Source organism: Rattus norvegicus, chromosome 10 (genome assembly GCF_036323735.1).
Source record: "Rattus norvegicus strain BN/NHsdMcwi chromosome 10, GRCr8, whole genome shotgun sequence".
NCBI classification, from domain to species: domain Eukaryota; kingdom Metazoa; phylum Chordata; class Mammalia; order Rodentia; family Muridae; genus Rattus; species Rattus norvegicus.
This window is the reverse complement of record NC_086028.1, coordinates 72,953,510-72,978,755: the sequence shown is the minus strand read 5'-3', so window position 1 is coordinate 72,978,755 and position 25,246 is coordinate 72,953,510. Positions and strand designations below refer to the sequence as shown.

The window sequence follows — 25,246 nt, the reverse complement described above, 5'->3', positions numbered from 1 at the left end:
TCCACAGCCCCCCTCACCACATGTGGCATATGCTGACACAAAATGTGTGCATGGCACACACACAAATAAAATAAAAATTAAAAAAAAACTTTTGCGAATACTCTGTTGATGAGTCTATGAAAAAGACTTTCCACAAAACCCCACAAAAACTATACAGCATGTTAGTTCAGAAAAGAATAAAACCATAAAAGATTATTTTTAGTGGCAAAGATAGACAAGTGATGTTTCTCTGAGGTTTGTCTTCAGGGCAGACCTTTCTAACTGATGATGCCTTTTTAAACCACAAGGACGCCACAAGAAAGCTCTCAGAGAGCTCATAGAATCTTTGTGGGGGGCACTGGTAACTGCCATGATTGGAAACTGAGCATTTTTGGGTGCTCCTGGAATTCGATTTCCCAACCACAGAACTAAGATTAAGGTAACGCTGTACTTGGCCCTGGGCATGATTCACCAGCTCTGCTTCGCCCTTCATTTCAGTCCTGTTTTGGTTGATGTTAGTCTGTTCTGTGAAAGAATACGGTATAATATAAATGGGTTTTCAGAAGCTTAGAAAGTTCCTGGATTTAGAGAAGGGCAGTTAAGAGGAAGCAGAAAGCTCAGAAAATGGCCTATGGATGTCAAAAGCATAAAAATTGAAATATTAAGTGACTCTTTGTTCTCACCCAGAAAGATAGTTGTGGAGTTTCCGGCCTCAATTCTCGTGAGATGACTAATGATGGCAGCAATGACAGTGCTGACCACTGCTATGTCTCTCTGCACCTGATTCACTCGCTTTGAATCTAAAAGCAAGTTCCTCCTTCACTTACCTGCCAAGACCTGAGTTCAGGCCCTCCGGGTGCGGAGGCTTTCCTCTGTGGGAGAAAATGACATCACCAACACCTCAGTGTCTCTAAGGGAAATGTGGAGAATGTAGCTCCCAAAGCTTGGTGATATCATCGACTGCCCAGAGAGAAACACTAAGTTCCCAAGAGTTGAAGCAATGAAGGTTAAAACGGACGATTTTAGTTTCTCCACAGTACCCCAGATTTCTAAACACGAGGTTATAAACCAGCAGAAACACAGGGTGGGTGGCTTTCCAGTAAGGCAGCACTCAAAACCGGAGCACTCCTGGGGTAAGTCCAAGCTCAGAGACCGAGGGCCTCATCGCATCTGTACCTCACCCAGCTAAGCAAGGATGGATAAAGATGTAGTTTGATAGGCTCTCCTTCAGCTCTAAGTATGTGCTTTGGGGGACTTGCTAATGTTGCAGGTTTGCATTCAAAATAAATTCTGGGCGCTCAAATAATCCCTCAGTCTTCTCCAAACTTCCTTTGATGTCCAACAACTAAGGACAAGGATCTTTGATTATAAAACATTTTCTTCTTTTGGTTAGAATTCTTTGCAGGGCGTGACCAGAAAGAAAAGATTTTTCTGAAGTGCAAACTAGTTGGAAACCCCCCGGGGAAAGACTCTGACTCCCAGTCTTTGAGAGGCAAGGACCTGCCTGTACAAGCTGCCTCCGCTGACTGGGCTCTCAGAAGGCACTTTTGTGCCTACTCTGGGACCTCAGAAAATTCACGGCAGCCCTTTCTTTTTTTTCAGGCGGAAGTTTTCCAGGGACACACAATGGAAAGATAGTCACGGCTTTGGAACAAGGCACAGTAACTAACTGGATTTCCATCCTTCTAGAATGCTTACAAACCTACCAACTGCTCTGAAACTTTAGTTCTTGTGCACGCATCCAGCCTGTGGATACTAATTCAAACTCATACTGGTTTTTAAAGCCCAGAGTCATACTTCTCCTGACCCTCTGGTTCTAGGTTATCTCTGGTCCTTCCAGATCTTTCTTAAGATTTAACTAGAGTTCCCCAGGTACTGCTTAGTGATTTGAGTTCAACATGGTTCCCCCACAGGGGCTAAGAACAGCTTTGATGATTTTTAGCATAAAGGTCCTCAGTTCAACTAAAGGAACTGTACAATCTAAAACACAGAGACAGCTCATTTCTCACTTCTCTCTATGCTAACAATGTAAGGACAGAACAGGACCAGAAGACAAGAGTGATCGCTCTGACATTCTGCTACGAAATTGTATGACTTTAATTTAATCCGATTTGGGGTGGTTTTTGTTTTTTGTTTTCTGTTTTGCAGCATCTACCACATATTTTATTTCAGATTAAAGAATTAAATACTCCTGGCATTGTGAAGTCACCTATAATCCAATATTTGGGAGGTGAGACCAGCAGGAAGATTGTTGCAAGTTCAAGTTTGGTCTGGACTACAGAGTAAGACCTTATCTCAGCAAAAATGATGGATGGATGGACGAATGGGCAGACAGACAGATACATGAGACATATGTCCCTTTAAGTGGTTGGAAAGATGGCTCAGTGGTTAAGAGACAGGTTCAGCTCCTAGCACTCACATGGCATGTCAGCACTGTCTAAAACTCTAGCTCCAGGGAATCCGTGTCTCTGTGGCACCAGGCACGCACGTGGAGCACAAACATCTGTGTAGATGGCACTCATACACCTATTGGGTTGAGTGTGTAAAAATTTACTTCTGCTTTGTTTTGGTTTAGGTGGGTTTTTTTCTTTGTTTGTTTGCTTGTTTTGTTCTTGAGACAGGCTGTTCAAGACTGGCCTTGAACTCCTGGTCCTCCTACCTCTGGTTCCCAAGCACTGGGATTTACAGGTCTAAATCCCAAAATCTGGCATATATTATGCCTATTTATATGATAATGATGATGATGATAATGATGACGACAACGACAATGATGATGAAGAGTTTGAAGGCTTCTGCATCCATGTTTTAGGCATCTTGTTTGTTTGAGACAGGACCTCACTGTATTACACAGCCTGGCCTGAAACTCAGTGAAGAAACTTTTTGCCTCAACTTCCCCCAAGTGCTGAGACTACAGCTCATCACATCCAACCTATCTTTGCTTTCTAAATAGTCATAAGGCACACACACACACACACACACACACACACACACACGCACGCATGCACGCGCGCACACACGAAGCACCTAAGTGGTCCCAAATAATCTAATAAAAAAATCTAATAATAATCTAAAGGAGTGCATACCATTACAGTTTATTAATGTTATAGCAGGTTATAATGTTGATAGGCCTCTCATATTATACTAAAACCAACATAGTTTAGAGAACGGAACTAACATACAACTATAGCTAAAATCAACTTTTTTTTTAAAGTCAACCTTGTGTTAGGTATATCCTTCATGGGTGGAGTGCTTGCCCAGCATGTAGTATGGGTCCCATCCCCAGCACCTCATGAAGATGGGTATAGTACTGTATATCTCAAAACCCCATGGGAACTGGAGACAGAAGGATCAACACTTCAAGATCATTTTTGACTACATGAGGAGTTAGTTCAAGGCCTCCCTGGGGTACATAAAAGACTACCTCTCAAACTAAACAGCTGTTAATATTAAGAATCATTGTTGTTCTTGTTGTTATTGTTAAATGGAGATGTATCCAAATACTTCTTCACTTTCTATATAATAAATCTTATTATTTTTCTTCCTTCAAGGAATGCCTTTCATGGATTAAAGAATCAAAACCAAACCACTTGAGATTCTTCATTCAAAGTTCCTACTATATAGAATTCCATTTAAAGCTAAATGTATCAACAGGAACTTCTCACACATTTTAGAAAGTCAGTTTGCAATCTAAATGAAAGTTTATCAATGGGGTGAGGGGAGAGCTGTTCACTGTCTTTCAGCTACTTAAAGTTGCTTGGGTTGAAACCTAATATTACTTTGTTTTGCTTCAATCACTTGGAACTCAAGACTGAGTTGCCATAGTCTTTCCTTTCATTTTGTTTAATTCTGTCTTCACTTTTATTGACCTAATTGTGGTGCTAGGATCTGGACCTAGGGCCTCCTGATGCTAGGCTAGTGCCCTACTTCTTGAGCCACACGCCCAGCCTACTGTGGTCATCTTGACCAACTCTGGGGAAAATAAAAACTGGAGCTCTGAGGCTTTTACACCTGTAACTTCCCTCTGCCATTTGCCACACACTGTCCTTCCTGCTGTTTAAGATGCTTCTCCTTAGTTGAACCAGGGTAAGGTGTCGAGCTGTGATTTCCTCTAGTAACAGCACAGGAAGGGAACATTGTTAGCATCCAGGGAAGTCAGGATAGCTTCTACTTATGGTGAGGTTTCTCACCCTAGACTTCCAAGAGCATCTTGCTTTCAGGATGACTGATCCAGGCTACAGACCACTTAGCATACAGTGATTTTTATGGCAGAATAAAACGACATGAACCACACAGAGTAATGCTAAATTGTGACAGAGTATTTTTTTTTCTTGATTTGTTTTAAAGCATGCCTTCTAACTGACTAGGGATCAAAGATGAAAGACATCTCAATGTTTCTTTCTTTTGAGACAGGGTTTTAGTCTGTGGCCCAAGCAAGTTTCAAACTTATAATCCTTCTGCTCAGTCTCCTGAGTCTACTATAGATAAATGACAGACAGAATATTTTTCCCCATGTGGTACTTAGGCTCAAAACTAGGGCCATTTGTATACAAGACAAGTAAGTCCTGTACCACTGAGCTGTAGCCCTGTCACTATATCAATCATTGCTTTTTAAAATATTATTTTTATGTGTATAAGTGTTTGCCAGCATATATGTCTATGCACGCCTGGCCCCCTCAGAAGTCAAAAGAGGATAACAGTTCCCTTGGAACCGGAGTTACAGCCACCATGTGGGTGCTAGAAACTGAACTTAGGTGGTGTGTAAGAGAGCGAGTGCCCTTCATTGCTGAGCCATCTCATCTCTCCAGCCCTGTTTTTGGGTTTTGTTGTATTGCTGCTGTGTTTGAGACAAGATCTCACTGTTTACCTGGCTAACCTGACCCAGCCTCCTTCAGTACTGGGATCACAGGTATGAGCCTCCATACCAGTTTATTTAAAAAGAATTGAGGGGTGGGGTTGGCAGAGGGTCTTATTATATGGCTCAGGTTTGCTTCAAACTTGTTATGTATCCTAGGCTGGCCCTGAGATCTCAGCTTTCTTCTGCCTAAGTTTTCTAAATCTGGAATTACACATATCACCATGTCCAGCTACACTGGCTTCTTAATGGACTATTTGGTTTTTTATTTCCAGCAAAGATATATGTTGTTTAAAATGAATAAACCTGACTAAAAATATCGTAGGAAAATGTACCAGTTCTTTGGCTGACAAACATTAATTTTCCTGGATCCAACTCTTCATCTATGAAATGAGAAGAATGGAGTAGGTACTTTTTAACAATTTTTTTTTTTTGGTTCTTTTTTTTTTTTTTTTTTTCGGAGCTGGGGACCGAACCCAGGGCCTTGTGCTTCCTAGGTAAGCGCTCTACCACTGAGCTAAATCCCCAACCTGGAGTAGGTACTTTATTTCACCTCGAACTTTGATGATTTACCAGGTAGGATTCCTGATGCTTGCCCCTCCCACACCCAAACCATTTAGTGTAGCAACTGAAAATGCTATGGTAGTAGACCTTGACTCCAACAGAGCTATCAAGCTCTTCACAAGGGTAAAGAAGTGGCCATGAGAGCATGAGAGAAAGACTGTGGGACATATAAAGAAGAGCACATAGACCCGGACCGTCCAAAAGTTTTTTAGAGTGGTTAACGGACCAGACTACAGAAAACGATTTTGGAAAACAACAACAAAGAATGAACATCTGCATGCACGTTTTAGGAAACAGCAAAAGCAGTAGACATAAAGCACAAGGCCTCTAGTTTCAGCCAAAGTGTTCAGACAGCAGTGACCACAGTGTTTCTCAGCTGCCATGTGGTTACACGCATCAACAGCAGACTTCCTAGATAACTGCCTAGTATGTGCGAGGCCCTATTGGATCCACAGTGGCATTAAGTTGACAAGTGTCTGATAATTCAACTTAAACTTGTACTTGTATTATAGTCATTTCTCCTATTACACGAGCAGTGTACACATAAAAGTAAACAATTGGAGAACTACCAGTGTTTTAATTCAGGGATCAGAATTTTTACATGATCTAACCTGCCATCTTGAGAAATAATATTGCCTTTAGGCTTACAATTTTAAATCATTTTGGTGTTCTTAAATTTGCAAATTAAACACAAATTCTGAGATACTAAAAATCATGGCACAAATTTTCCCTTGAACTATAATGCTTACATTAGCTACTTAATGTTCAGTCGCTTATCTGTTATTTAAAAATAAAAAAGCTATTAAGTTTTGTATTTGAAAATACCAAGTCTGGAGGAGAGTATATAGCTCAGAAGAACACTTGTTTACCACCCACAAGGCCTTGGCTTCAATCTCTAGCAATACACAGAGACAGACAGACAGACACACAGACACAGACACAGACACAGACACACACACACACACACACACACACACACACACACACACACGGAAAAAAGCGCTGCTTTAGGGTATTTCAAAACCAGTTTTAGGAATCATGCATTTAAGAACTAAGAAGGTAAGGTCCTTTGGATGGATGGAGATATTTGTTAATGTTCTGTAAATCAGAATTTCCTAAGAGGGAAAGGTTGAACTATCTATGAAATAAATGCTGAGTCAGGATCTGGGTTTGGTAATCCTAGTACTTGGGAAGTAGAGGTGGGATGATAGCAGCAAGTTCAAGGCCAGCCTGTCATACATAGGAAACGCCAGGCTCACCACAGCTATAGAGGGAGACACTGACTCAAAAACAAAACCACTCGTAACCAAAGAAGCCAACAAGGACACAGACAAGGAAGTGCAGAGCTGGGACAGAAATGTAGACCCGTGAAAGAGTGCTTGCTTAGCTAGCATGGTTGGGATCCATCTAGAGTTGATCAATTAATTAAGAAACAAATACAGTAAAATGTTGAATAAAGGAACACATCAAATATACTCATGAGAGCTAGCTATGCTTGATTTAGAATTAAAGAAATAGTTGGTCATTAATAAGTCAAAATAATTAAAATACGATAAGTAGACCTGTCTTGTCCAACAGTTATCTCTCAGCTTGCAGTTACTTACGTTCACTAACAAACACTGATTGCCAAAGCTCTACCTAATACAGTAAGGCACTATTTCTAGAGATTTCTGCTTTAAACAGATTTTTATGAAAAAAATCTGTTTTCATAGCAATCATAGTTTACTAAGAGGAGATAGGCAACTAGAAAAATAAAGTGTCATTAGAGACAATGATAAGAAAAAGAAAAATAAACCATGGTAGGGAATGTGGGCCATGGAGAGAACAAGGAGGCTTATGAATGACAGCAGAGAAGAGCCTTATCAAGGCTTGTTTGACACTCAGGGATGGCATCTGGGGGACTAAGGGATGAGAGTGTCTGGGGCAGAAGTGATTATGCCTGAGGGCCTAATGAGAAGCTTCCCCCAAGATAGGAATACACACGGTCTAACTGAAGGGTTGGTGAGAACAGAGGAAAGGAAGGGAGCAGGGTCAGGTCACTAAGGTTCATACAGGTCACTGCACAGACCTAGGCTTTTCCTCCAACAATTCTCAAACGAACAGTAAGAACAGAAGAGAGGATTAGCTCAAAGGCCCTTTCATCAACAGGTTTTTTTTTTTTTTTTTTTTTTTTTTTTTTGCTAATTTATCACATTGAGTGACATGTATCCATGTAGGAACTATCTCAGACATTAACAATACTTTAGCTCTTCAAATCATGTGACTGACCCACGGAGGCCTGCATCCTCACATATCTTGAAAAATAGATTTCTCACACCTTTAATCACAATACCCAAGAGAGGCAGAGGCTAGCAGATTTCCGTGAGTTCATGGCCAGTCTGGTCTACATAGTAAATTCAGACTGGCCTGGTCTACACAGGGCTACCCTATCTCAAACAAACAATCAAATAAAAATACTTTTTTTTAAAAAAGATTTATTTATTTTATTTATATAAGTACACTGTAGCTGTCTTCACACACACCAAAAGAGGGCATCGGATCCCATTACAGATGGTTGTGAGCCACCATGTGGTTGCTGGGATTTGAACTCAGGACCTCTGGAAGAGCAGTCAGTGCTCTTAACCGCTGAGCCATCTCTCCAGCCCATGAAAATATTTTTTAAAAAAAATTTATTAATTATTTTATAAGTACACTGTAACTGTCTTTCAGATACACCAGAAGAGGGCATCAGATCTCATTACAGATGGCTGTGAGCCATCATGTGGTTTCTCGGATTTGAACTCAGAGCCTTTGGAAGAGCAGTTAGTGCTCTTAACCACTGAGCCATCTCTCCAGCCCCACTTTTATTTTTTTTTAAAGTTTTTAAGTGACCACTTTATGTATATGTCTGTTTTCCCAGCATGTATGTCTGTGCTTCACATATATACTTGGTGCCTGCAGGGGCCAGAAGATGTCTGACCTGAAATGGGTGTTGCACACAGCTGTGAGCAGTGGTATGGGTGCTAGGAAATGAACCAGGGTCCTCAGAAAGTGCTCCTAACCTTTGAGCCTCCTCTCCAGCCTCTAGATTTCTATGTTCTATAAAGCACAGCGGTCCTGCCTCTGTGCAACTCTGTTCTTGGCTCCTTGCCCTCAGTATATTTTCTGTGAAATGTTACCTCTTCTTAGCTGGCTGGCAAGAATTTGGGAATCAACTCTAGTTTCTTGGGAGAAGATTGCTATGTAAATTAAATGAATACCATTCTCACATTCTTCTCCACAATACCTTATCACTATTCCTGGATGCCAATCCTGTAATTATAATACAGTGTTCATTTATAATGTTTCCCTCTATTGTATTTACCAACTGAAGGGAAGAAAGACAAAACCCACAAAGGACCAGAACACTCTTTTCAAGGGAAATGTAAAAAACTTCTTTAAAAATAAATGAATTCATGTATATATGTATGTATGTGGTATGTATTATGTGTGTATGTGTGTATTTATATATATTTATGTGTGCATGTATGTGTATGTGTGTATATGTGTGTATATGTGTGTGTATGTGTGTGTATGTGTGTTTGTGTGTGTGTGTGTGTGTGTGTGTGTGTGTGTGTGTGTGTATTGAGACAAGGTTTCTCAGTAAAGCCCTGGCTGTCCTGGAACTCGCTCTAAAGACCAGGCTGGCCCTGAAATCAGAGCTTTGCCTGCCTCTGACTCCTGAGTGCTGGGATTAAAGACCTGAACTACCACCACCTTGTTCTCTATAAATATTTTTAATCTTGTATGAAAAGTATACTAATAGTTAAAGAAAACGATCTCCGCACACTTCAGTATAAAACTAGACAAGTTCCTGCCCACAGAATCTGATGAAGGACACTGCAGAGATGATGGAGCAATAGTTGAAACACAACTCATTTATTCATTCTTAATAGTGAAAAATATCTATGAATCTGAACTTAAACTTTTTCACTTCCACACAAAATACAGAACACACACATCTGCTTTATAGATAATTACAAAGTACACATCTCCTTGTTTTTGTTGATTTTATTTAGTTTTGTTTCTTTGTTTGAGACAGAGTCTCACTGAATAGCCTGGGCTGGCTTTGACTCCATTATGGAGTCCAGGTTAGCTTTTAATTCATAATTCTACTGACTTTAGTCTCCTGAGTTCTGAAACTATAGGCCTGAACCACCACATTCAGCATGAGATTCCCTTTTGACCTGAAAAGCACCATTAAAAATATCCTGCAGCTTGGGCTTGAAGAGATAGCTCAGTGGTTAAGAACACTGGCTGCTCTTCCAGAGGTTCTGGGTTCAATTCCCAGCACCCACATGGCAGTTCACAACTGTCTATAATCCCAGTTCCAAGGGATCCAATGCCTTTTCTAGCCTCTTCTAGTCTAGGTGTATAAGAGGTATACACACATATGCAGGCAAGACATCCATATACACAAATAAAAAGTTTTGAAAAATATTCTGTAACTTCTTCTTCCCTCCAGATACCAGGTTCATAACAAAATAACAGATCTAGACGGCCTGAGCAGGCTTTGTCTCTGATGGTATATTTCTGAATACATTCCAAAGCTCGTTATTAATTGTATTTTCTGTACCTTCATTAGCATAAATAACTGAGGGTTGACTGTTCCTTGAATAGTTCTCTTAAAGGCTGGCAGCAAAGCAAAAAATCAGGGGTTGGGGATTTAGCTCAGTGGTAGAGCGCTTGCCTAGCAACCGCAAGGCCCTGGGTTCGGTCCCCAGCTCCGAAAAAAAAAAAAAAAAAAAAAAAAAAAAAAAAGAAAAAATCATATCTACTCTGACATGTGCATCCGAGGAACTCACTTAAGCAATGTCAATTAAATGCATGCTATTTCAAAATGTATTCTTTGAGTTCCTGTGTTAGTAGTCATCACATTTTAAAACTTTAACAGAGATCCTGGATAAACATTCAGATTTACTCATTTCTGCAACAAAAGTCAAAATGAGAAAAATAGAAATTCAGACATTATTAGAGGGGTAGAATATTGTATATTGAGGATCAGCCTCGGAGAATGGCACTCTGGTGTTCACCTTGGCATATACGGAGTTCAGAGCTGGAGAAGCACAGCTCTATGGTTCAAGCTCTAGATACTCCAAGACTCACTAAGACTCACTAATATTAGTTACTTATTACCTTAGAGACATTAAGTCCTCCGTTTCCTTTTCTGTAAAATATGAGAAATATATATATATATATATATATATATATACATATATATATATATATATCATTGTCTCTCTCTCTTTTTTTTTTTCCCGGAGCTGAGGATCGAACCCAGGGCCTTGCGCTTACTAGGCAAGTGCTCTACCACTGAGCTAAATCCCCAACCCTGACATTGTCTCTCATAAAGTTAACATGGTAATTCAATGAGGTAATACATGTAAAATGTGCAGTATCTGTTTGGTAGCTATGGTATTTAAATCCCTCAACATCACAGACACCCACTAAGGTAAAAGCTATTTTGTTGCCGTCGGATAGCCACTTGGAGTTAGTTCTTTAGGTCTATAGCTTGCAACAGAAGGTTGTCTGACATTGGTCAAAACCTTCAATTTAGAAGTGCTTTCAAGGAGTTGGGGATTTAGCTCAGTGGTACAGCGCTTGCCTAGCGAGCGCAAGGCCCTGGGTTCGGTCCCCAGCTCTGAAAAAAAAAAAGTGCTTTCAAGTGCTCAATACAAATAAAGTGAAAATTCAGAAAGAGCAAAGTGCATGCTGACAGGTTGGTGGAATGGAGGTAAATGGAGGCACTGGTGAAGGGTTTGCTACTGGTCAAATGTGAGACTAGCCCCGCTCCCACTGCAGGTCTGCCGCCTCTGGGCAGTGAATGCATTCTAATCTTGATCATAACTTTATCCTGGAGTCTAAGAAAATCCAGGACAACCAGCTGAGCAGGAAGAATGTGATAGCCAAGGAGCTGGTGACCTCTCTTGTACTACACTAACATCCTCCTGTTCTTTTGCTTAGAGAAAACTTGGAGTCCTTCTACATACTTAAAAGAAAAACTAACTACACTCACGTACAGATGCAGCACGATAATACCACTGAGTAATAACAACGGAGACAAACACTAACCAATATAAGCAAGACAGAAAACGGGACGTCAGACAGTGCTCAGTTCTAGGATGTTTCTCAGCAGCAATGGTGGAACCAGGAAATCAAGGATATGGTCAAATAAAAAATATATTTACGTTGTAATCACCACCTTGTAAGAATACACTTCCTAAGTCACCACCAAGTATTAGGAGGTCTCAAGAGTCTCTTTGTTCTGTCTTTTTTGGGTTGTCTGTTTTCTTTGATGGCTACTTAAAAAACAAACAAACAAACAAACAAAAAAACAACCAACGGATCAGAATAGCAGTGGTAAGTTTTCCTAAGTGACAGAGTGGAAGACAAAAGGGGCGGGGGAAGCAGAAGGAACTAGAGACAAGGAAGAAAGAAAGGCCTGGCAAATGGAGGGGGAACCTGAGAGTTGGACACGTCAAAGAGGAAGGCAAACACAGGAAGATTAGGAAGATACAGTAACTCAGAAAACCTTAGGGGCAAAGCAGAAATATAATTGTGCAGGGCTAAGATGGGAAATTCTGAGGAGAAGAAAAGACTTGAGAAGTAGAAGGCCATAGAAGCAAAGACAAATCCTCTTCAATTTCTTCCAGCACGAGGCACACACATGTGTACTCTCTCTCTCTCTCTCTCTCTCTCTCTCTCTCTCTCTCTCTCTCTCTCACACACACACACACACACACACACACAGAGAGACAGAGACAGAGACAGAGACAGACAGAGACAGAGACAGAGACAGAGACAGAGAGAGCAAAGAAAAAGCCCAGATATTACTGCTAACAAGTAGAAATCTAAACATAGAAAGTAGGAATAAGAATCTAGACAAAAGTTCATCACTGCCTGGCTTTCCAATGCTTGTGTATGAGAATTATAACCATCAGAAAAAGTTGAGCAAAAGAAAATTATTTTTTTTTATTTTATTTATTTATTTTTTTTTTGGTTCTTTTTTTCGGAGCTGGGGACCGAACCCAGGGCCTTGCGCTTCCTAGGTAAGCGCTCTACCACTGAGCTAAATCCCCAGCCCCTATTTTTTTTTTTTTTAAGAAAATTATTTTAAAGGCAGTTACATGCTCTATTTTATTATTAAACAAAAGGGGGTTCACATTGTCACACGATGGCTACATTGTCATGGGATGGTTACATTGTCTCAGGATGACACCCCCCCCTTTATAAGGAAAATTGACGGCCCCCTTCTTTAAGGAAAGTTAAGTGTGTGATACATATGAAATCTAATTAATTTAGTTTTCATGAAAGTACATGCATCCTGAATTAATTTGGGAAAATGTAAAGGAGTGTCTAATGTTCAAAGTGACAAGGTTATCTTTTTATAACCATTGTTTTATACAAACTTTTCTATTAAGCATAGTACTTCAGTTTTTCAAGACCCAACTGAATCTTTAGAGACAACTAATCTTAATAAGAATAATTTATAGACAGGATACAAGGAATTATTTATTTGTGGTATTGGGATACAGTAGTCTACCAAGAGAGCTAAACTGCAGATGTGGAGACAGAAGCAGAATTTCAAATGGAAGGCTTGGCTAGCTGGTCTCAGGAGTAAATTGAGTTCAATGTAATCTGATAAGGAGCAAACAGTGTGGATTCAAGACACACAAACCAAGTATCCCAAACACCAGAGGTCTTTGAAAGAGTTAATCAAATAATGAATAAAGATATTTAATTTACAAGGCTTATTTAAAAAGTTTGTCTTCAGGAGTGATTATGAAAATTTAGTTTACTGCTGTAGATTAAAAATGGATTGACAGATCCCTCCCTTCCGGAAAATACAGACGTTTTAGGGGAGAGTTTTACCGTAAGAGAAGCCAGTCAGTGTGAACTGAAAGAAGACACTGCACTATGGAGCAGATCTCTGAGTCACTGAACAGGCTTTCATGGGGTCCCAGTGAGGCACAAGGCTTAGTGTGACTTCAAGACTGCACAGATGGCTTACTGAGAACACTCTGTGCTAAAAGTCACAAGGCGGCACCTCAGGCTTCGGGCTGTCAGGGATGCCCCCCCAACCCTCCTGAGTCACTACCCCAGCTTTTCAGTCCTAATTCCATCCTGGAGCCATCTTAGACAGTAAATGTCTCTTGTACATCAAATCCCACGGCAACTCTGTAGTCTGTCTTTCCAACCAGCAGAACCTTCTACTTCAATTTTTTATTCTCTTCATTTATCCCAGTTTTAAAATCCCCTCAAAGAAGTGCAATGCAGAACCACTAGGGTCTCTTTATGTCTCCCTGGCTGTTCTGGAACTTGTTGCGTAGGCCAGGTTGACCTTAGGCTCAAAGAGATCCATCTACCTCTGCCTCGTGGATGCTGGGATTAAAGGCATGGGGCACGATGCCTAATTAAAATATTTATTTTTGAGGAATAATTAATTTATTTCAAGTTCTTACCTTCTTTCTGTAAATATCAAAGTCTTAATTCACATAACCATAAACTAAAATTCATACTCCATACATATTACAAAATAAAAATCTGATTTTGGCTGCTAAGGCTGATCATACTTAAACCTACCTCCAATAACTACAGCAAGAAGTGTCATTTTACAAAATAAACTGTAGTAAGTGAGCGACATCTTTTAATGAAGTCAGATGGCAGATTGCCTATTTAAAAATACACAGATCACCAGTTCTGTCTTCATCAGAGTAGTGAGCAATTGTCTAAGGAAGACTATGGCCTCGGTAAATTAATAAATTCAACACATAAAGAAAAGGTAGACTTCGAATAAACTATAGCCTGAAGCCTAAGAAATTGTGTCAGGAAAAACTATGCAGATTAAAAAGAAAAAGAAAAAGTCAAACAGACTTTTAAAGTTTTGAACTGTACATTTAAAAACTGGACCAGAAGGAGCAGGGCCGAGTGCAGACGCCGCTGGGTCCATTTTGTGACCTAGTCCTCTCCATTTGGGGATTAGCAACAGAGTGCCACACGTGGTGGGAAGCCAGCCATAGCAATCGAGCTTGACCGAATTTTAAAAGTGACACTGTAATTAAATATGCTTTGGGGGCAGTCTAGTATTTCAGAGTACCTTGATCATTAAAATTAACATTTACAATTTAACAGGATGCAAGCCATGTTCCTCAAGTCAATTAAATGAATACTTGTATTTTCATCTATCAAAATAGTGCTCCAAATATGTTGTAAAGTTTTATTTTGTGTAACCCAAGAAATAATGCAAAGTAAGTTAAAATAAGCAAATTATCATCTAAAATACAGAATTTATATATTTCTTCAAATGTAAAATAAGAATATGCCTTAAGCTACCAATAAAGCAATGTCTTCACAGAGAGTGAATAAGCAGCAGGCTAAGCAATGGAAGCCTTGTATGGGTTTTCCCTTTGTCAAACTAAAGGAAAAAGGCAGCCCTCAGACAGATGGAAGGTACAATAGAACAGCGTCACACTTGCCTGCATTAGCTTCCCTTCTGCTGGACTCACTTCTGCAACACCAGCAAACACACCTTCCAAGGTGAGGTTCAGTTTTCCTGTGGGGTCCATTTTCAGGGGGATCACTCTGATGATAGCTTTCTGTTCTGCTGATCTTTCCGACTCCACCGCTGCTGCCAGCACCAGTCCTGTGTGTCCAAAGCCTGCATGCAGCGTCGCCATCAGCAGCCAGGGCCAGAGGACAGCCAGCTGCAGCTGGTGGCCACCACTCATGCTACCAGCTGCATCAACGTTCTCCGGCCATGCATACTGCTTCCACTAGCTCATCCCGAAGGCAGGTCCTCGGTGCAGAAAATGAAGGGGAGAGATGCTATTCCTCCGTTTCAGAGAGCCCAGTCAGATCCTATGTCCTTCCTTTTTCTAAAATAGATTCCCAAGTACAGGTGGCATTCCTGGCTGGGAGGAGGAGATGGTCTTTTCAGCCCACCTCTGGGGCAGGTATGTCATTTTCTCCCATTGTCACTGTGAATACAGAAACGCCACCTTGTCTCTTTGGAATTTCCAAATGTGCTTTAGATACAAACATGGATTGGTATTATATCACATCACTTGCTGTTGGTCTTCCATATGTATCAGATTTCTGAGGCACTAAACCCAAGGCCGATGAACAAAACAAGGTCAGTAAACAGCTAAACGGCATCAGAGGTGAGTGAGGGACTTCAGCCCAGAGCACGAACACATGCTGTCCTTTTTAAGTCAGAAAAAAATGTCACTGTAAATGGCTAAAGTCCATGAGAAGGTTTTCTTTTTAATAGGGGAAGAGTGGAAATTAATCAGGCCCCACCTGGAGGGATGTCTAAAGATGCTACAGCATGTATTCATTAAAATGTCCGCGCTAAATTGTGTTTCAGCATAGCCTAGAGTTCTAGGCCTACTGAATGTATATATTTTTAAAGAACTTCAATATATTATATTATTTTTGTGTTCCACCAAAAGCACCTGTAAAATTAGGCACAAATTCATACGTCTTTGACATATGACAGAATTAATCTGAGTATCAAAATCTCTTCCAACTTCCATATTGAGATACTTGAAAAGTTTAGCTTTGCAATTATTTTCCCAGTTAAAATTCATATTTCTGTTTCCACGTTCCTTTCTGGTTTAGGGATCCCAGAGTTTATTCTCCAGCCTGAAAATATCAGCACTTTGACTTTCCTCAGAATGCTGTGGAAACACATCCAGACTTTACACTCTGTAATCTTCTGGATTCAGAAGAAAAACAAAGGACTATTCCTAACACGTTTTCAAATTCCTTAAGGGGGCAGAGAAGAAAAGATAGGGGGAGTAGAGAGGCTCTAAATGGAGCACCCTGAAAAAAAGTCAGGCTGAGTAGAGATCTGGGCTATTTCTATGTGCCTAGGAAACTTTGGACTCTATTTATAAACATCAGATTTTAAAATGTGCACCCTTAATTATAAATACACTTCACCCACAAAGTATGCTGCGTTCTGAGGTGGCTTAAAAATCCTATAAAGTCTTCAGACTAAGTATTGAAAAGCCAACTGACTGAATGCAAACCCGTTCTATAGATTCCTTGCCTTTGCTGAGACAGAGGGAGGGAGAAAACAAAAAAAGAATTTCAAAAGAAATCTGCAAACCTGTTGCGCTGTCGGGCCCACTGGAGTCCACGGGGGTGAAACAAATTCACTTATGCTTTTATAAATCCTGCTTTAAACAAGGTCTGAGCAGCTTAACCCAGTGCGGCCCATGCTTCCACCTTCTCCTCTGCAGTCAGACCAAGTGCCCGCACTACAGGTGCCGAGAAACTCTGAAGCCCGAAAAAGTAATCCACGCAGGTCAAAGGCAGAAACGTATTCCAGGACGAGAGCTACTGTCCTCAAGAATTCTGGAAATGCTTAAAGAAGATCCAAAATCATCTCTAAAATCTAACAAAAGTCTTTCCCCCGCCTCCGTACAGAATATTAAATGATCGGCTCTTGAACAAGATAAGAAACGAAGTAGTAAATAGAACAATTCACTACAAAAATCACGGAAAATCCCAGAGGGAGAAAGTGGTTATCTCTGTATCGTGGATGGACCTGGAAGTTCAGGAGGAGGCAGGATTGAAGTGCTTCCTTTCAAGAAAGACAATTCTGGATCAGCTCCCTACAGCAGGAAACCTGTGGTTTGTAATTGGTGTACCAGCTCTGACTTCTTCCCCTGGGACTGCAATCACGCTCTCTACCTGCTGACAAAGTGAAGGTGGAGCCGCTACGCGCAAGCCGGCCCCTCCTCCTCTCGGTGCACGCACTCGGAAACTTAACCAAGTCGTCTCCCGGGCTCTCTCTGCTCTCTTGCTCTTTTCCTCCCTCTAGTGAGCCACAGCCCAACTGCACGCAGCTCAATCAGTCCTTAGTGTTCCTCACAGCAGCAGATAAATCAGGGCCACTCAAATGTGTCTAAGTCAATTCTGTAAGCTATAGCGCTCTGACAGTGGTATGAGGAAAGAAACAGAAAACAAAGGCATCCAGAAGACAAAAGGACGGTGCAAGGTCTTACAAGTTCAAATAGGTCTCTATTCTTTCCATGTTTTAGTGTTTACAAATGGCACTTTTTTTTTTTTTTTTTGGTTCTTTTTTTTTCGGAGCTGGGGACCGAACCCAGAGCCTTGCGCTTCCTAGGCAAGCGCTCTACCACTGAGCTAAATCCCCAACCCCTTACAAATGGCACTTTTAAGAGACCATATACTGAGTACTTGTTGCTTATGTCTGCCACTGTGGAAAGACTCTGTTCATTTTCTGCATAGCTTTCCTTCAGTTCTTACTAATTTAAGTTCAGTAGTTTTGCCTAAACTGCATCTGTATGGATCTCTCAAATCAGGTTTATGGTAGAAGTCTGGAATCTGTCATTTCCCTCTTATTCTTTGGGTCAAACCTATTCTTTCAGTGTAAGACTGTTTGTCATATAGAAGCCAAGAGTTAAACCTATGCTTGGAGATGGAGCAATGGCTTCAGTGGTTAAAAGCACTTGCTGCCTGCTCTTCCAGAGGGTTGAGGTCTAGTTCCCAGCTCTACATGGTGGCTCACCATCATCTAACCATCTACAAACCAGTTCCAGTGAATACAACCCCCTTGTCTGGCCTCCACAGGCACTGCAGACAATACACACAGACACATAAAATAAATCTTTTTTTTTTTTCCGGAGCTGGGGACCGAACCCAGGGCCTTGTGCTTGCTAGGCAAGCGCTCTACCACTGAGCTAAATCCCCAACCCCTAATAAATCTTTTCTTAAAAGTTAAATATGTCTAATAAAAACAGTACAGGTAAAAAGAAGACTAAATTTAGCGAATTACTACATTCACCCAATATAACTCTTTATAATAATCTTCACATGGGATATTCAAATGCTGTAATATTTAAATTTATGAGATTATATTTGACATTTCTTCTTTAATTTTTATTTGTCATGTGTGGACGTTTTGTCTGCGTGTATGTTTATATACCATGTGTGTGAGAGGCCAGAGAGGGTGTAAGATCCTGTGGAGCTGGAGCTACAGATGTTTGTGAGCCACCATGTGACTAACTGCTGAGAATCAAACTCTGGAAGAGCAGTCAGTGCTCTTAACCTCTGAGCCATCTCTCCAGTCCCATGGTCAGGCATTCCATTGTTGAACTAGTAGAATTCTTCAAAATTCTATTCAGGAACAACAATGTGAACAAGTCAACTCTATTGAAACACACAATTTTAAATAATGATGATAAAGTTCTGTGTTTGAATTTCATATACAGATGAACCTGTTTGGGCACGTGTAAATAACTGGGCATGTGGATAATTAGCCATGCAAAGCGGCTCACAACTATAATATTAGTAGTCACAAAACTGAATGAGGGGGACTGTTGTTAATCAGAGGCCAGCTTGGCCTGTAGAGTAAGTTCCAGGTCAGTCAGACATATAGCAGGACCCCCTGTCAAACAAAAGCCATGTGGAAAATTGCAATAGTAGGCTTGCTGTAAGGATTACATAATATAATGTCTCTGAAAGCATTGTTACCCACTGATATTTTTCTATATAGGTTTAAGATGGTCTCAGAATTTTATAGTTAATAACTTGGGAAAGAGAAATTCTAAGTGTTTTTTTTTTTTCTTCAAAAGTGGGGAAGTCTTGTTTTTAGCCCAGGTTAGCCAGTAACTCCTGAAACTCCTGCTTAGGTGCTGAGATTACAAGCATAGTCCATCATTTCTAGCTCTGAAGTAAATTTAAATTTTAAGTGTATAATTGTGTGTGTGTGTGTGTGTGTGTGTGTGTGTGTGAGAGAGAGAGAGAGAGAGAGAGAGAGAGAGAGAGAGAGAGAGAGAGAGAGAGATATGCATGTGGGGGTACAGATGTTGTGAAGGTCAAAGGACAACTTTGTGGAGTTGGTTCTCTCCCTCCACCTTTACATGAGTTCTGGTGTCCAATTCAGAGGTTATGGAGATGGCATGGTGAGCACTTTACCTGCTGAGCTATCTCACAAGCCCAAATGTTTTGCTTTTAACAAAATATTTCATGTTCACACTCACCAGTGCCTTTGGTCCAACTAAACTTAAAAAGTAAATGCATTTCTTTAGAAAGATACAGTTTTAAACTTATGTGTATGTCTCTACATGTTTGTCCACGTGTCCTAGGAGGCTAGAGTGTGTCAGCTTTCCCTGAAGCGGGAATAACAGACAATGGTAAGCCTCCCAGTGTGGTTTCTAGGAACCGAACTCAGGTCCTCTGCCAGGGTAGTCCATACGCTTAACTGCTAAGCCACTTGTACAGCTCCTGAAATAAACCATTCATTTAGCACCATTTCCTCTCTTGTGACTACATAGACCATTTGCAGCTCCTGCCCCAAAGGATAAGAGCCAATTCTGCGAGAGATAATTCTAAAAAAACCTATTGTTTATCTTTTTATTTTTGCACATTATGTAACTACACATCAAAATAATGAAAACTACATGTTATTATAGAACATTAGTACAAGTTAAATATCTTCAGGGTAAAGAGAAACAACAAAATAACTTCTAGGCTGTACCTTTTCCTTCTTGAAATTCACAGAGTAACTAAGTAATAGTTAATATACATATTTAGTTTAAAAATAAAAATATGGGGTTGGGGATTTAGCTCAGTGGTAGAGCACTTGCCTAGCAACCGCAAGGCCCTGGGTTCGGTCCCCAGCTCCGAAAAAAAGAAAAAAAATATATATATATATAAATTTATAAACTTGGTTGCACTTTCCTTTTTTTTTTTTTTTTTTTTTTTGTTTTTTTTGTTTTTCTCGGAGCTGAGGACCGAACCCAGGGCCTTGCGCTTCCTAGGCAGGCGCTCTACTACTGAGCTAAATCCCCAACCCCTGGTTGCTCTTTCTTGAAGAAATTCTGAAATCTAGGAATGATGCAATAAATTTATCATGAATTTGGGGTCAATCCAAACAACTCTGTACTTTAGTACATTGATAATAATAGTTCACTTATATTGACAAAATGACAAGCAAGGTAAATTATTATTCAAATTAGGTCTGATATGCCATAGCCCTTTCCTGAGAATGTTATCAGATGGTATTGTGTGGCAGTGCCTGTCTTGCTGACTTCTTTTGTGGTGCTGAGGTTTAAGTGCAGGGTCTGTACACGTGGGGCTAGTGCTCTAGGTCTCAGATGCATCCTCAGCGCCAGCCGAGTCCTACACGTCATGTCAGACAGAGCATCCTTAGCAACCCACCCTCCTGTCTGACTGACTGAAGTTACTGAAGAGTCCTCCTGAGCACCTCTGTTAGGAGAGCATCTGGTTTATGTGGTGCTCGCTTCATACACACTACCCATGGAGCTACATCTCTAGCTACAGGGCAATGTTTAAAAAAATAAAAACACCAAGAAAAAGAAGAAGAAAGAAACCAAACCATGTGTGGTGCCACACACCTGAAATGCAGAACTCCAGATACAGAGGTAGGAGGATCACTGCAAGTTTAAGGCTAGCCTGGTCTATATAGCAAGACCTTGTCTCAACAAGAAGGAGACAAAGTACAGTGTTTCCCTAGCATGCGGGCCAGGCTCTGAGTTCATCTCCAGCACTGCAGGGAGAAAGAGAGAGAGAGAGATCGATCAGATTCTTTGAAAAACAGAATGCATTGAGTTTTTAAATTTTATCCAGCATTAATGCTCCTAACAACAACATTTTCTATTAGCTACCAATAAAACAGTAAAACAACCAAGACAAGAGTCTAGTTGGAACATTCATTTTATTGTTGACTGACTGAAACTGATCAGTGCTTACGGTGCTGATACGGAGGTGCTAGACGGGAACTTAGTGAGTGTCAGGCCCTGCTGGCTAGTTCACGTGCACATTCGCTCGACTGCTTGCTTTCTGCACAAGTCACTGATGATGGCTTTAGGAGATGGGTCCCAGGCATGTGAGGAGAGCAGGAGATCCAGCTCCTTTATCTGGTGTGCTCATATATAAAAAATGTTTGGAAAGCTGATCAAGGCATTTCATTGATCAAGCCTTAAAACCACTGAAACCATGTCTGTGCCAAGGTTCCTGCTTGACACATGTTCCTCAAAAGATATTACCTCTTTCGATATGCGTAAGGCTAAGAAAGGCATTTTGAGGGGAGGGAATATCACCTACACAGCTTACCAGCCCTTCAATGTGACAGAGAAAAGGCAAAGGTACTTCATTAGAAGCCGGTCTCCTTTTCACACACTTTGCCAAGACATTTGGCATGGACAGAAGTAGACGTCTCTAGAGGCTTTGCGTCTTCCAAACCTTACTAGTAAAGATGGTCATGTGCCTGTGCCCAGGAAGGAACACAGCCTGTCTAATTAGATGATCAGAGAGTCACTTTTCAAAACCTAGTTTCAGAACTAAACTGAGTCACTGTGGACTAATACAGAGCTCACTCTCCAGAGCAGCTAGATCTCTGGAACACTTCTAGGTCTAACACCATTGGGAAGGCACAGTGCCAAGCAAGGAGTGAGCTGTGAGCCCACAACGGCTAGAATAGTGGCAATGCCATTATGAAGTGCTGTTTGCTTCATTAGCTTTAAATTCATAGACTTTCCTCTTATTTCTGCAACGCTTATTAGGAAAACAGGGTTTGGGGGATCAAGCAAGAAAGTTCTAGTAAATTTAAAATCCTTTAAATTAAAAAAGTTCTTGCTATCATTGGGTGAACATGGATCAATTACAGAAACTGGACATCCAAAATGTTTGTCCTCTCCTTAAAAAGAGTCCCATAATCCCACTCCTCAAGCGCACAGTCCAACAGAGGGATAAGAAAAAATGGTGACAGTCTACCCCACTGTCCAAAAGTCTTTCAGAAGCATAAGCCATTTAAATTTCAAATATAGATTTTTTTTAAAATTTCAGCATAGCTTCTGGTAAATGACACAAAGTAATTTCCCTGCAAATTTGCACACAATACCATCTACAGATGAGAATTTATATTTGCTGAATGTAAAAATCTAAAATAAGAAAACACTGTGTTAAACCTCTCAAAGTTTTTGTTTACATATTGTACATTTACCCTTCAAAAATAAAATTACACATGTATCCTTTAATCCTTCTATTCTGCAATGTTAATAAAAATACAAAGCTTTAAAACTTTTACATCTATCAGCATTTATAAATATAATTAAACAAATTAAATATTTTCTTTAGAAGACATTTATGTAAGTGATATTAACAAAACTTTACTATTTATGATAATTATCATTCAAATTAAAGAAAGACATGAAAATGGAGAAAACACTCCCATTAATATTAAAGAATCGGAGGCTGTTAGTATGATGGACGGGCCAAGTCCGGGTGCCTTGCTCTTGAAACAGGGCGTGGGTTCAGAAACAAGAGACGTTCTTGGTTAATCACTTAGTAAATGAGCGTTTTCCGGCACGTCCTCCCTGGGCTCCCTGACCCGCTTGGACTTGTGCTATTGGTGACCTCTCGTGTCTTGGTTTATCATACCCTCTTCCCTAAAGGATCACACTGTGACTTCAGACAGGCGACACTGTGCTCATTACAGTTCAAAATGGCATCACAATTCAGCACACACACTGCTCCAGTACCATCAACACAGTTTTTAGATGCTTCTTGAAGGCCAGGACTTTTCATTTGAAAGGAATCTGGGCAGCATAAAAAAAGAAAAAAAGAAAAAAGAAAAAAAAAGGCCGCTAGATGTTTAGCAGTTTGTCAAGGTAAGCAATCTGAACTGTACAGCTGTAGTAAATACCGAACTCCCAATTTTCAATTTAACGAAATCTCAATTAACAAAACAAAAAAAATGCTTTTTTTTCCTTAACAGAACTGAAAAAAATCCCAACAGTGTGTCATGTGCAGCGCCTGTCTGCCTCCAGCTGTGGCCAGTGCACAATGTCACAGTTGTCATCCAGCTGTGGCCAGTGCACAATGTCACGGCTGTCATCCAGCTCCTCCTCACTCTTTCAACTCCTCCTCCTTTGGAAAGTGCTCTTGCTTGCAGGCCACGTCTACCAGCAGATGAAGATCTACAAAGAAAGGAGGGTTTACTCACTCTCAGCCCCTCAGGCTACAGACTTCTACAGACAAGTCTTCAAACAAGAAAAAGTTGTCTATAAATAGTCTGTGTAAGTGATTATAAATTATGTTTCTTCACCAGAATCCCAATTTTAGGACATTTTTTCCCCACTCTTTAAAGCTCACCTAAGGAGCTAGGTATGAATCCAAGCAGATCAACAAAGTTTAAAGTGCTACCTTCTATTATCTATTTAAAGGGAATAACCGGATGTGATAGAACATGCCTGTAATCTCAGCACTTGGGAAGTGAAGATAGGAGGGTTGGGAGTTCAAAGCCACCCTTAACTACTTTGAGAGGCTCATGTAGCCGAGGCTACATTGAGATCCTGCCTCAAACCAAACAAATAAAATTGTAAAAGAAAATGTGCAAAATGGTATTAATATAAAATATACTCATACTAACAAAACTATGCATGTGTACACACACACACACACACACACACACACACACACACACACACACACACACACCTGCTACTGCCATGAGCTGTAAGAGGAAAGGCATACCCTCATAGGTATCAAGAGGCAAAGTGGTTTATCAAGAGTGAAAAGTAGTTAAAATTGTCAGCTCAGTACATGCTCGGGCCTTTTTTACACTGATAATTGCAGTACATTTATATAACGTATGAGCATTTCTAAGTAGATAAATACATCATTATAAGTCATCTACTTAACCCTGGCAAGTAAGTAGATAACGGTGAGGTAGAGTGGCTAAGCTATTATATGGCTAGTAAGAAAAGCCAGTGGTTTCCACCTTGTTACACACTGGAATCATTTGGCAATCTTCAAAAAGCCAGTGCCTGGGGCTCTCTCCTCCAGACATTCTCATTTAATTGGTATGGAGTGCAACCCAAGCTTCAGAATTTTTGAAAACTGACCAAAAGATGTAGGAGTAACAATTATGATCATTTTCTAAACACCTCAGCTCCACATCAAGATGAGAACAAGGCATATGGTAATGGGAAATACTAAAATAAGATTTTGAGATATGGCTGGGGGTGGTGTCACAGGCTGTAATCTTAGAACCTGGGAGGCAGAGGCAAGAGACTGACACAAGGCAAGCTTAATTTATATAGAGTATTCTAAGCCAGCCAGGAGTACACAATCCTGACTCAACACACACACACACACACACACACACACACACACACACACACACACACACCACCACCACCACACACAAAAGAGAGAGAGAGAAAGAAAGAGAGAGAGAGAGAGAGTGTGTGTGTGTGTGTGTGTATGAGATTTGATACATAGCTTCTAATATAAGCATTTAAACAATGACTTTACTAAAAGAGTGAACATTTTTATCAACCCAATCAAGGAGTTAAGAGAGCATCTATAGTAGCACAAGGCACAGACTGTTGACCAGCCTGGTGCTTTAAGAGATTTTATATTTTGAGTGTCTGACTTCCCTCAGAAATGAACCTGGCATATTAATCTAAGACAAGCATTAGGGAATCAGGCAGACAGGCTTTAAGGGAGGAGAACACTGCCTTCCCTTGCTTGGCGATGTGGTTTCTGTTTGAGAGCAGCCTCCCTCTCTGTGGACTGTCATCCAAGACCAGTACCTACGTTTGTGTGGTTGCTTGCTTTTCTGAAACAGGGCCTTACATAGTAGCCAGGGCTGACCTGAAATTCATATGTATACCTTAGCCTCCCAAGTTCTGAGAGTACGGATGTAAACTAGCATGACCAGCTTGGGAAGTTTTTAGGAATGAACTGAACTTTGACATTTAACATTCAGTTTCCCAAAATTGCAAAATTATACATCTGATCAGGACACACACACACACACACACACACACA

The 25,246-nt window shown here is 40.5% G+C and overlaps 2 protein-coding genes across 9 annotated transcripts in view; both read right to left on the bottom strand.

Moving 5' to 3' along the window:
• Positions 1-20,012, bottom strand: part of Rnf43 (ring finger protein 43) — a 75,797-nt gene extending 55,785 nt beyond the window's left edge. The window contains exons 1-2 of one of the 8 annotated variants that reach the window (XM_039086050.2): positions 16,527-20,012; positions 14,890-16,092 (exon numbers count right to left, since the gene is read on the bottom strand). In XM_039086050.2, coding sequence (XP_038941978.1) covers positions 14,890-15,141 — 252 coding nt within the window. In that variant the 5' untranslated portion in view covers positions 15,142-16,092; positions 16,527-20,012. Of the gene's footprint in view, positions 1-14,889 lie in introns of all 8 variants that reach the window. The other 7 variants (XM_006247090.5, XM_006247091.5, XM_063269094.1 and 4 more) reach the window with 7 other exon arrangements.
• A 1,094-nt stretch (positions 20,013-21,106) lies between these two features.
• The window catches only part of Hsf5 (heat shock transcription factor 5), a 43,920-nt gene continuing 39,780 nt past the window's right edge, over positions 21,107-25,246 (bottom strand). The window contains exon 6 of the mRNA XM_039087374.2: positions 21,107-23,388. Coding sequence (XP_038943302.1) covers positions 23,318-23,388 — 71 coding nt within the window. The 3' untranslated portion in view covers positions 21,107-23,317. The remainder of the gene's footprint in view (positions 23,389-25,246) is intronic.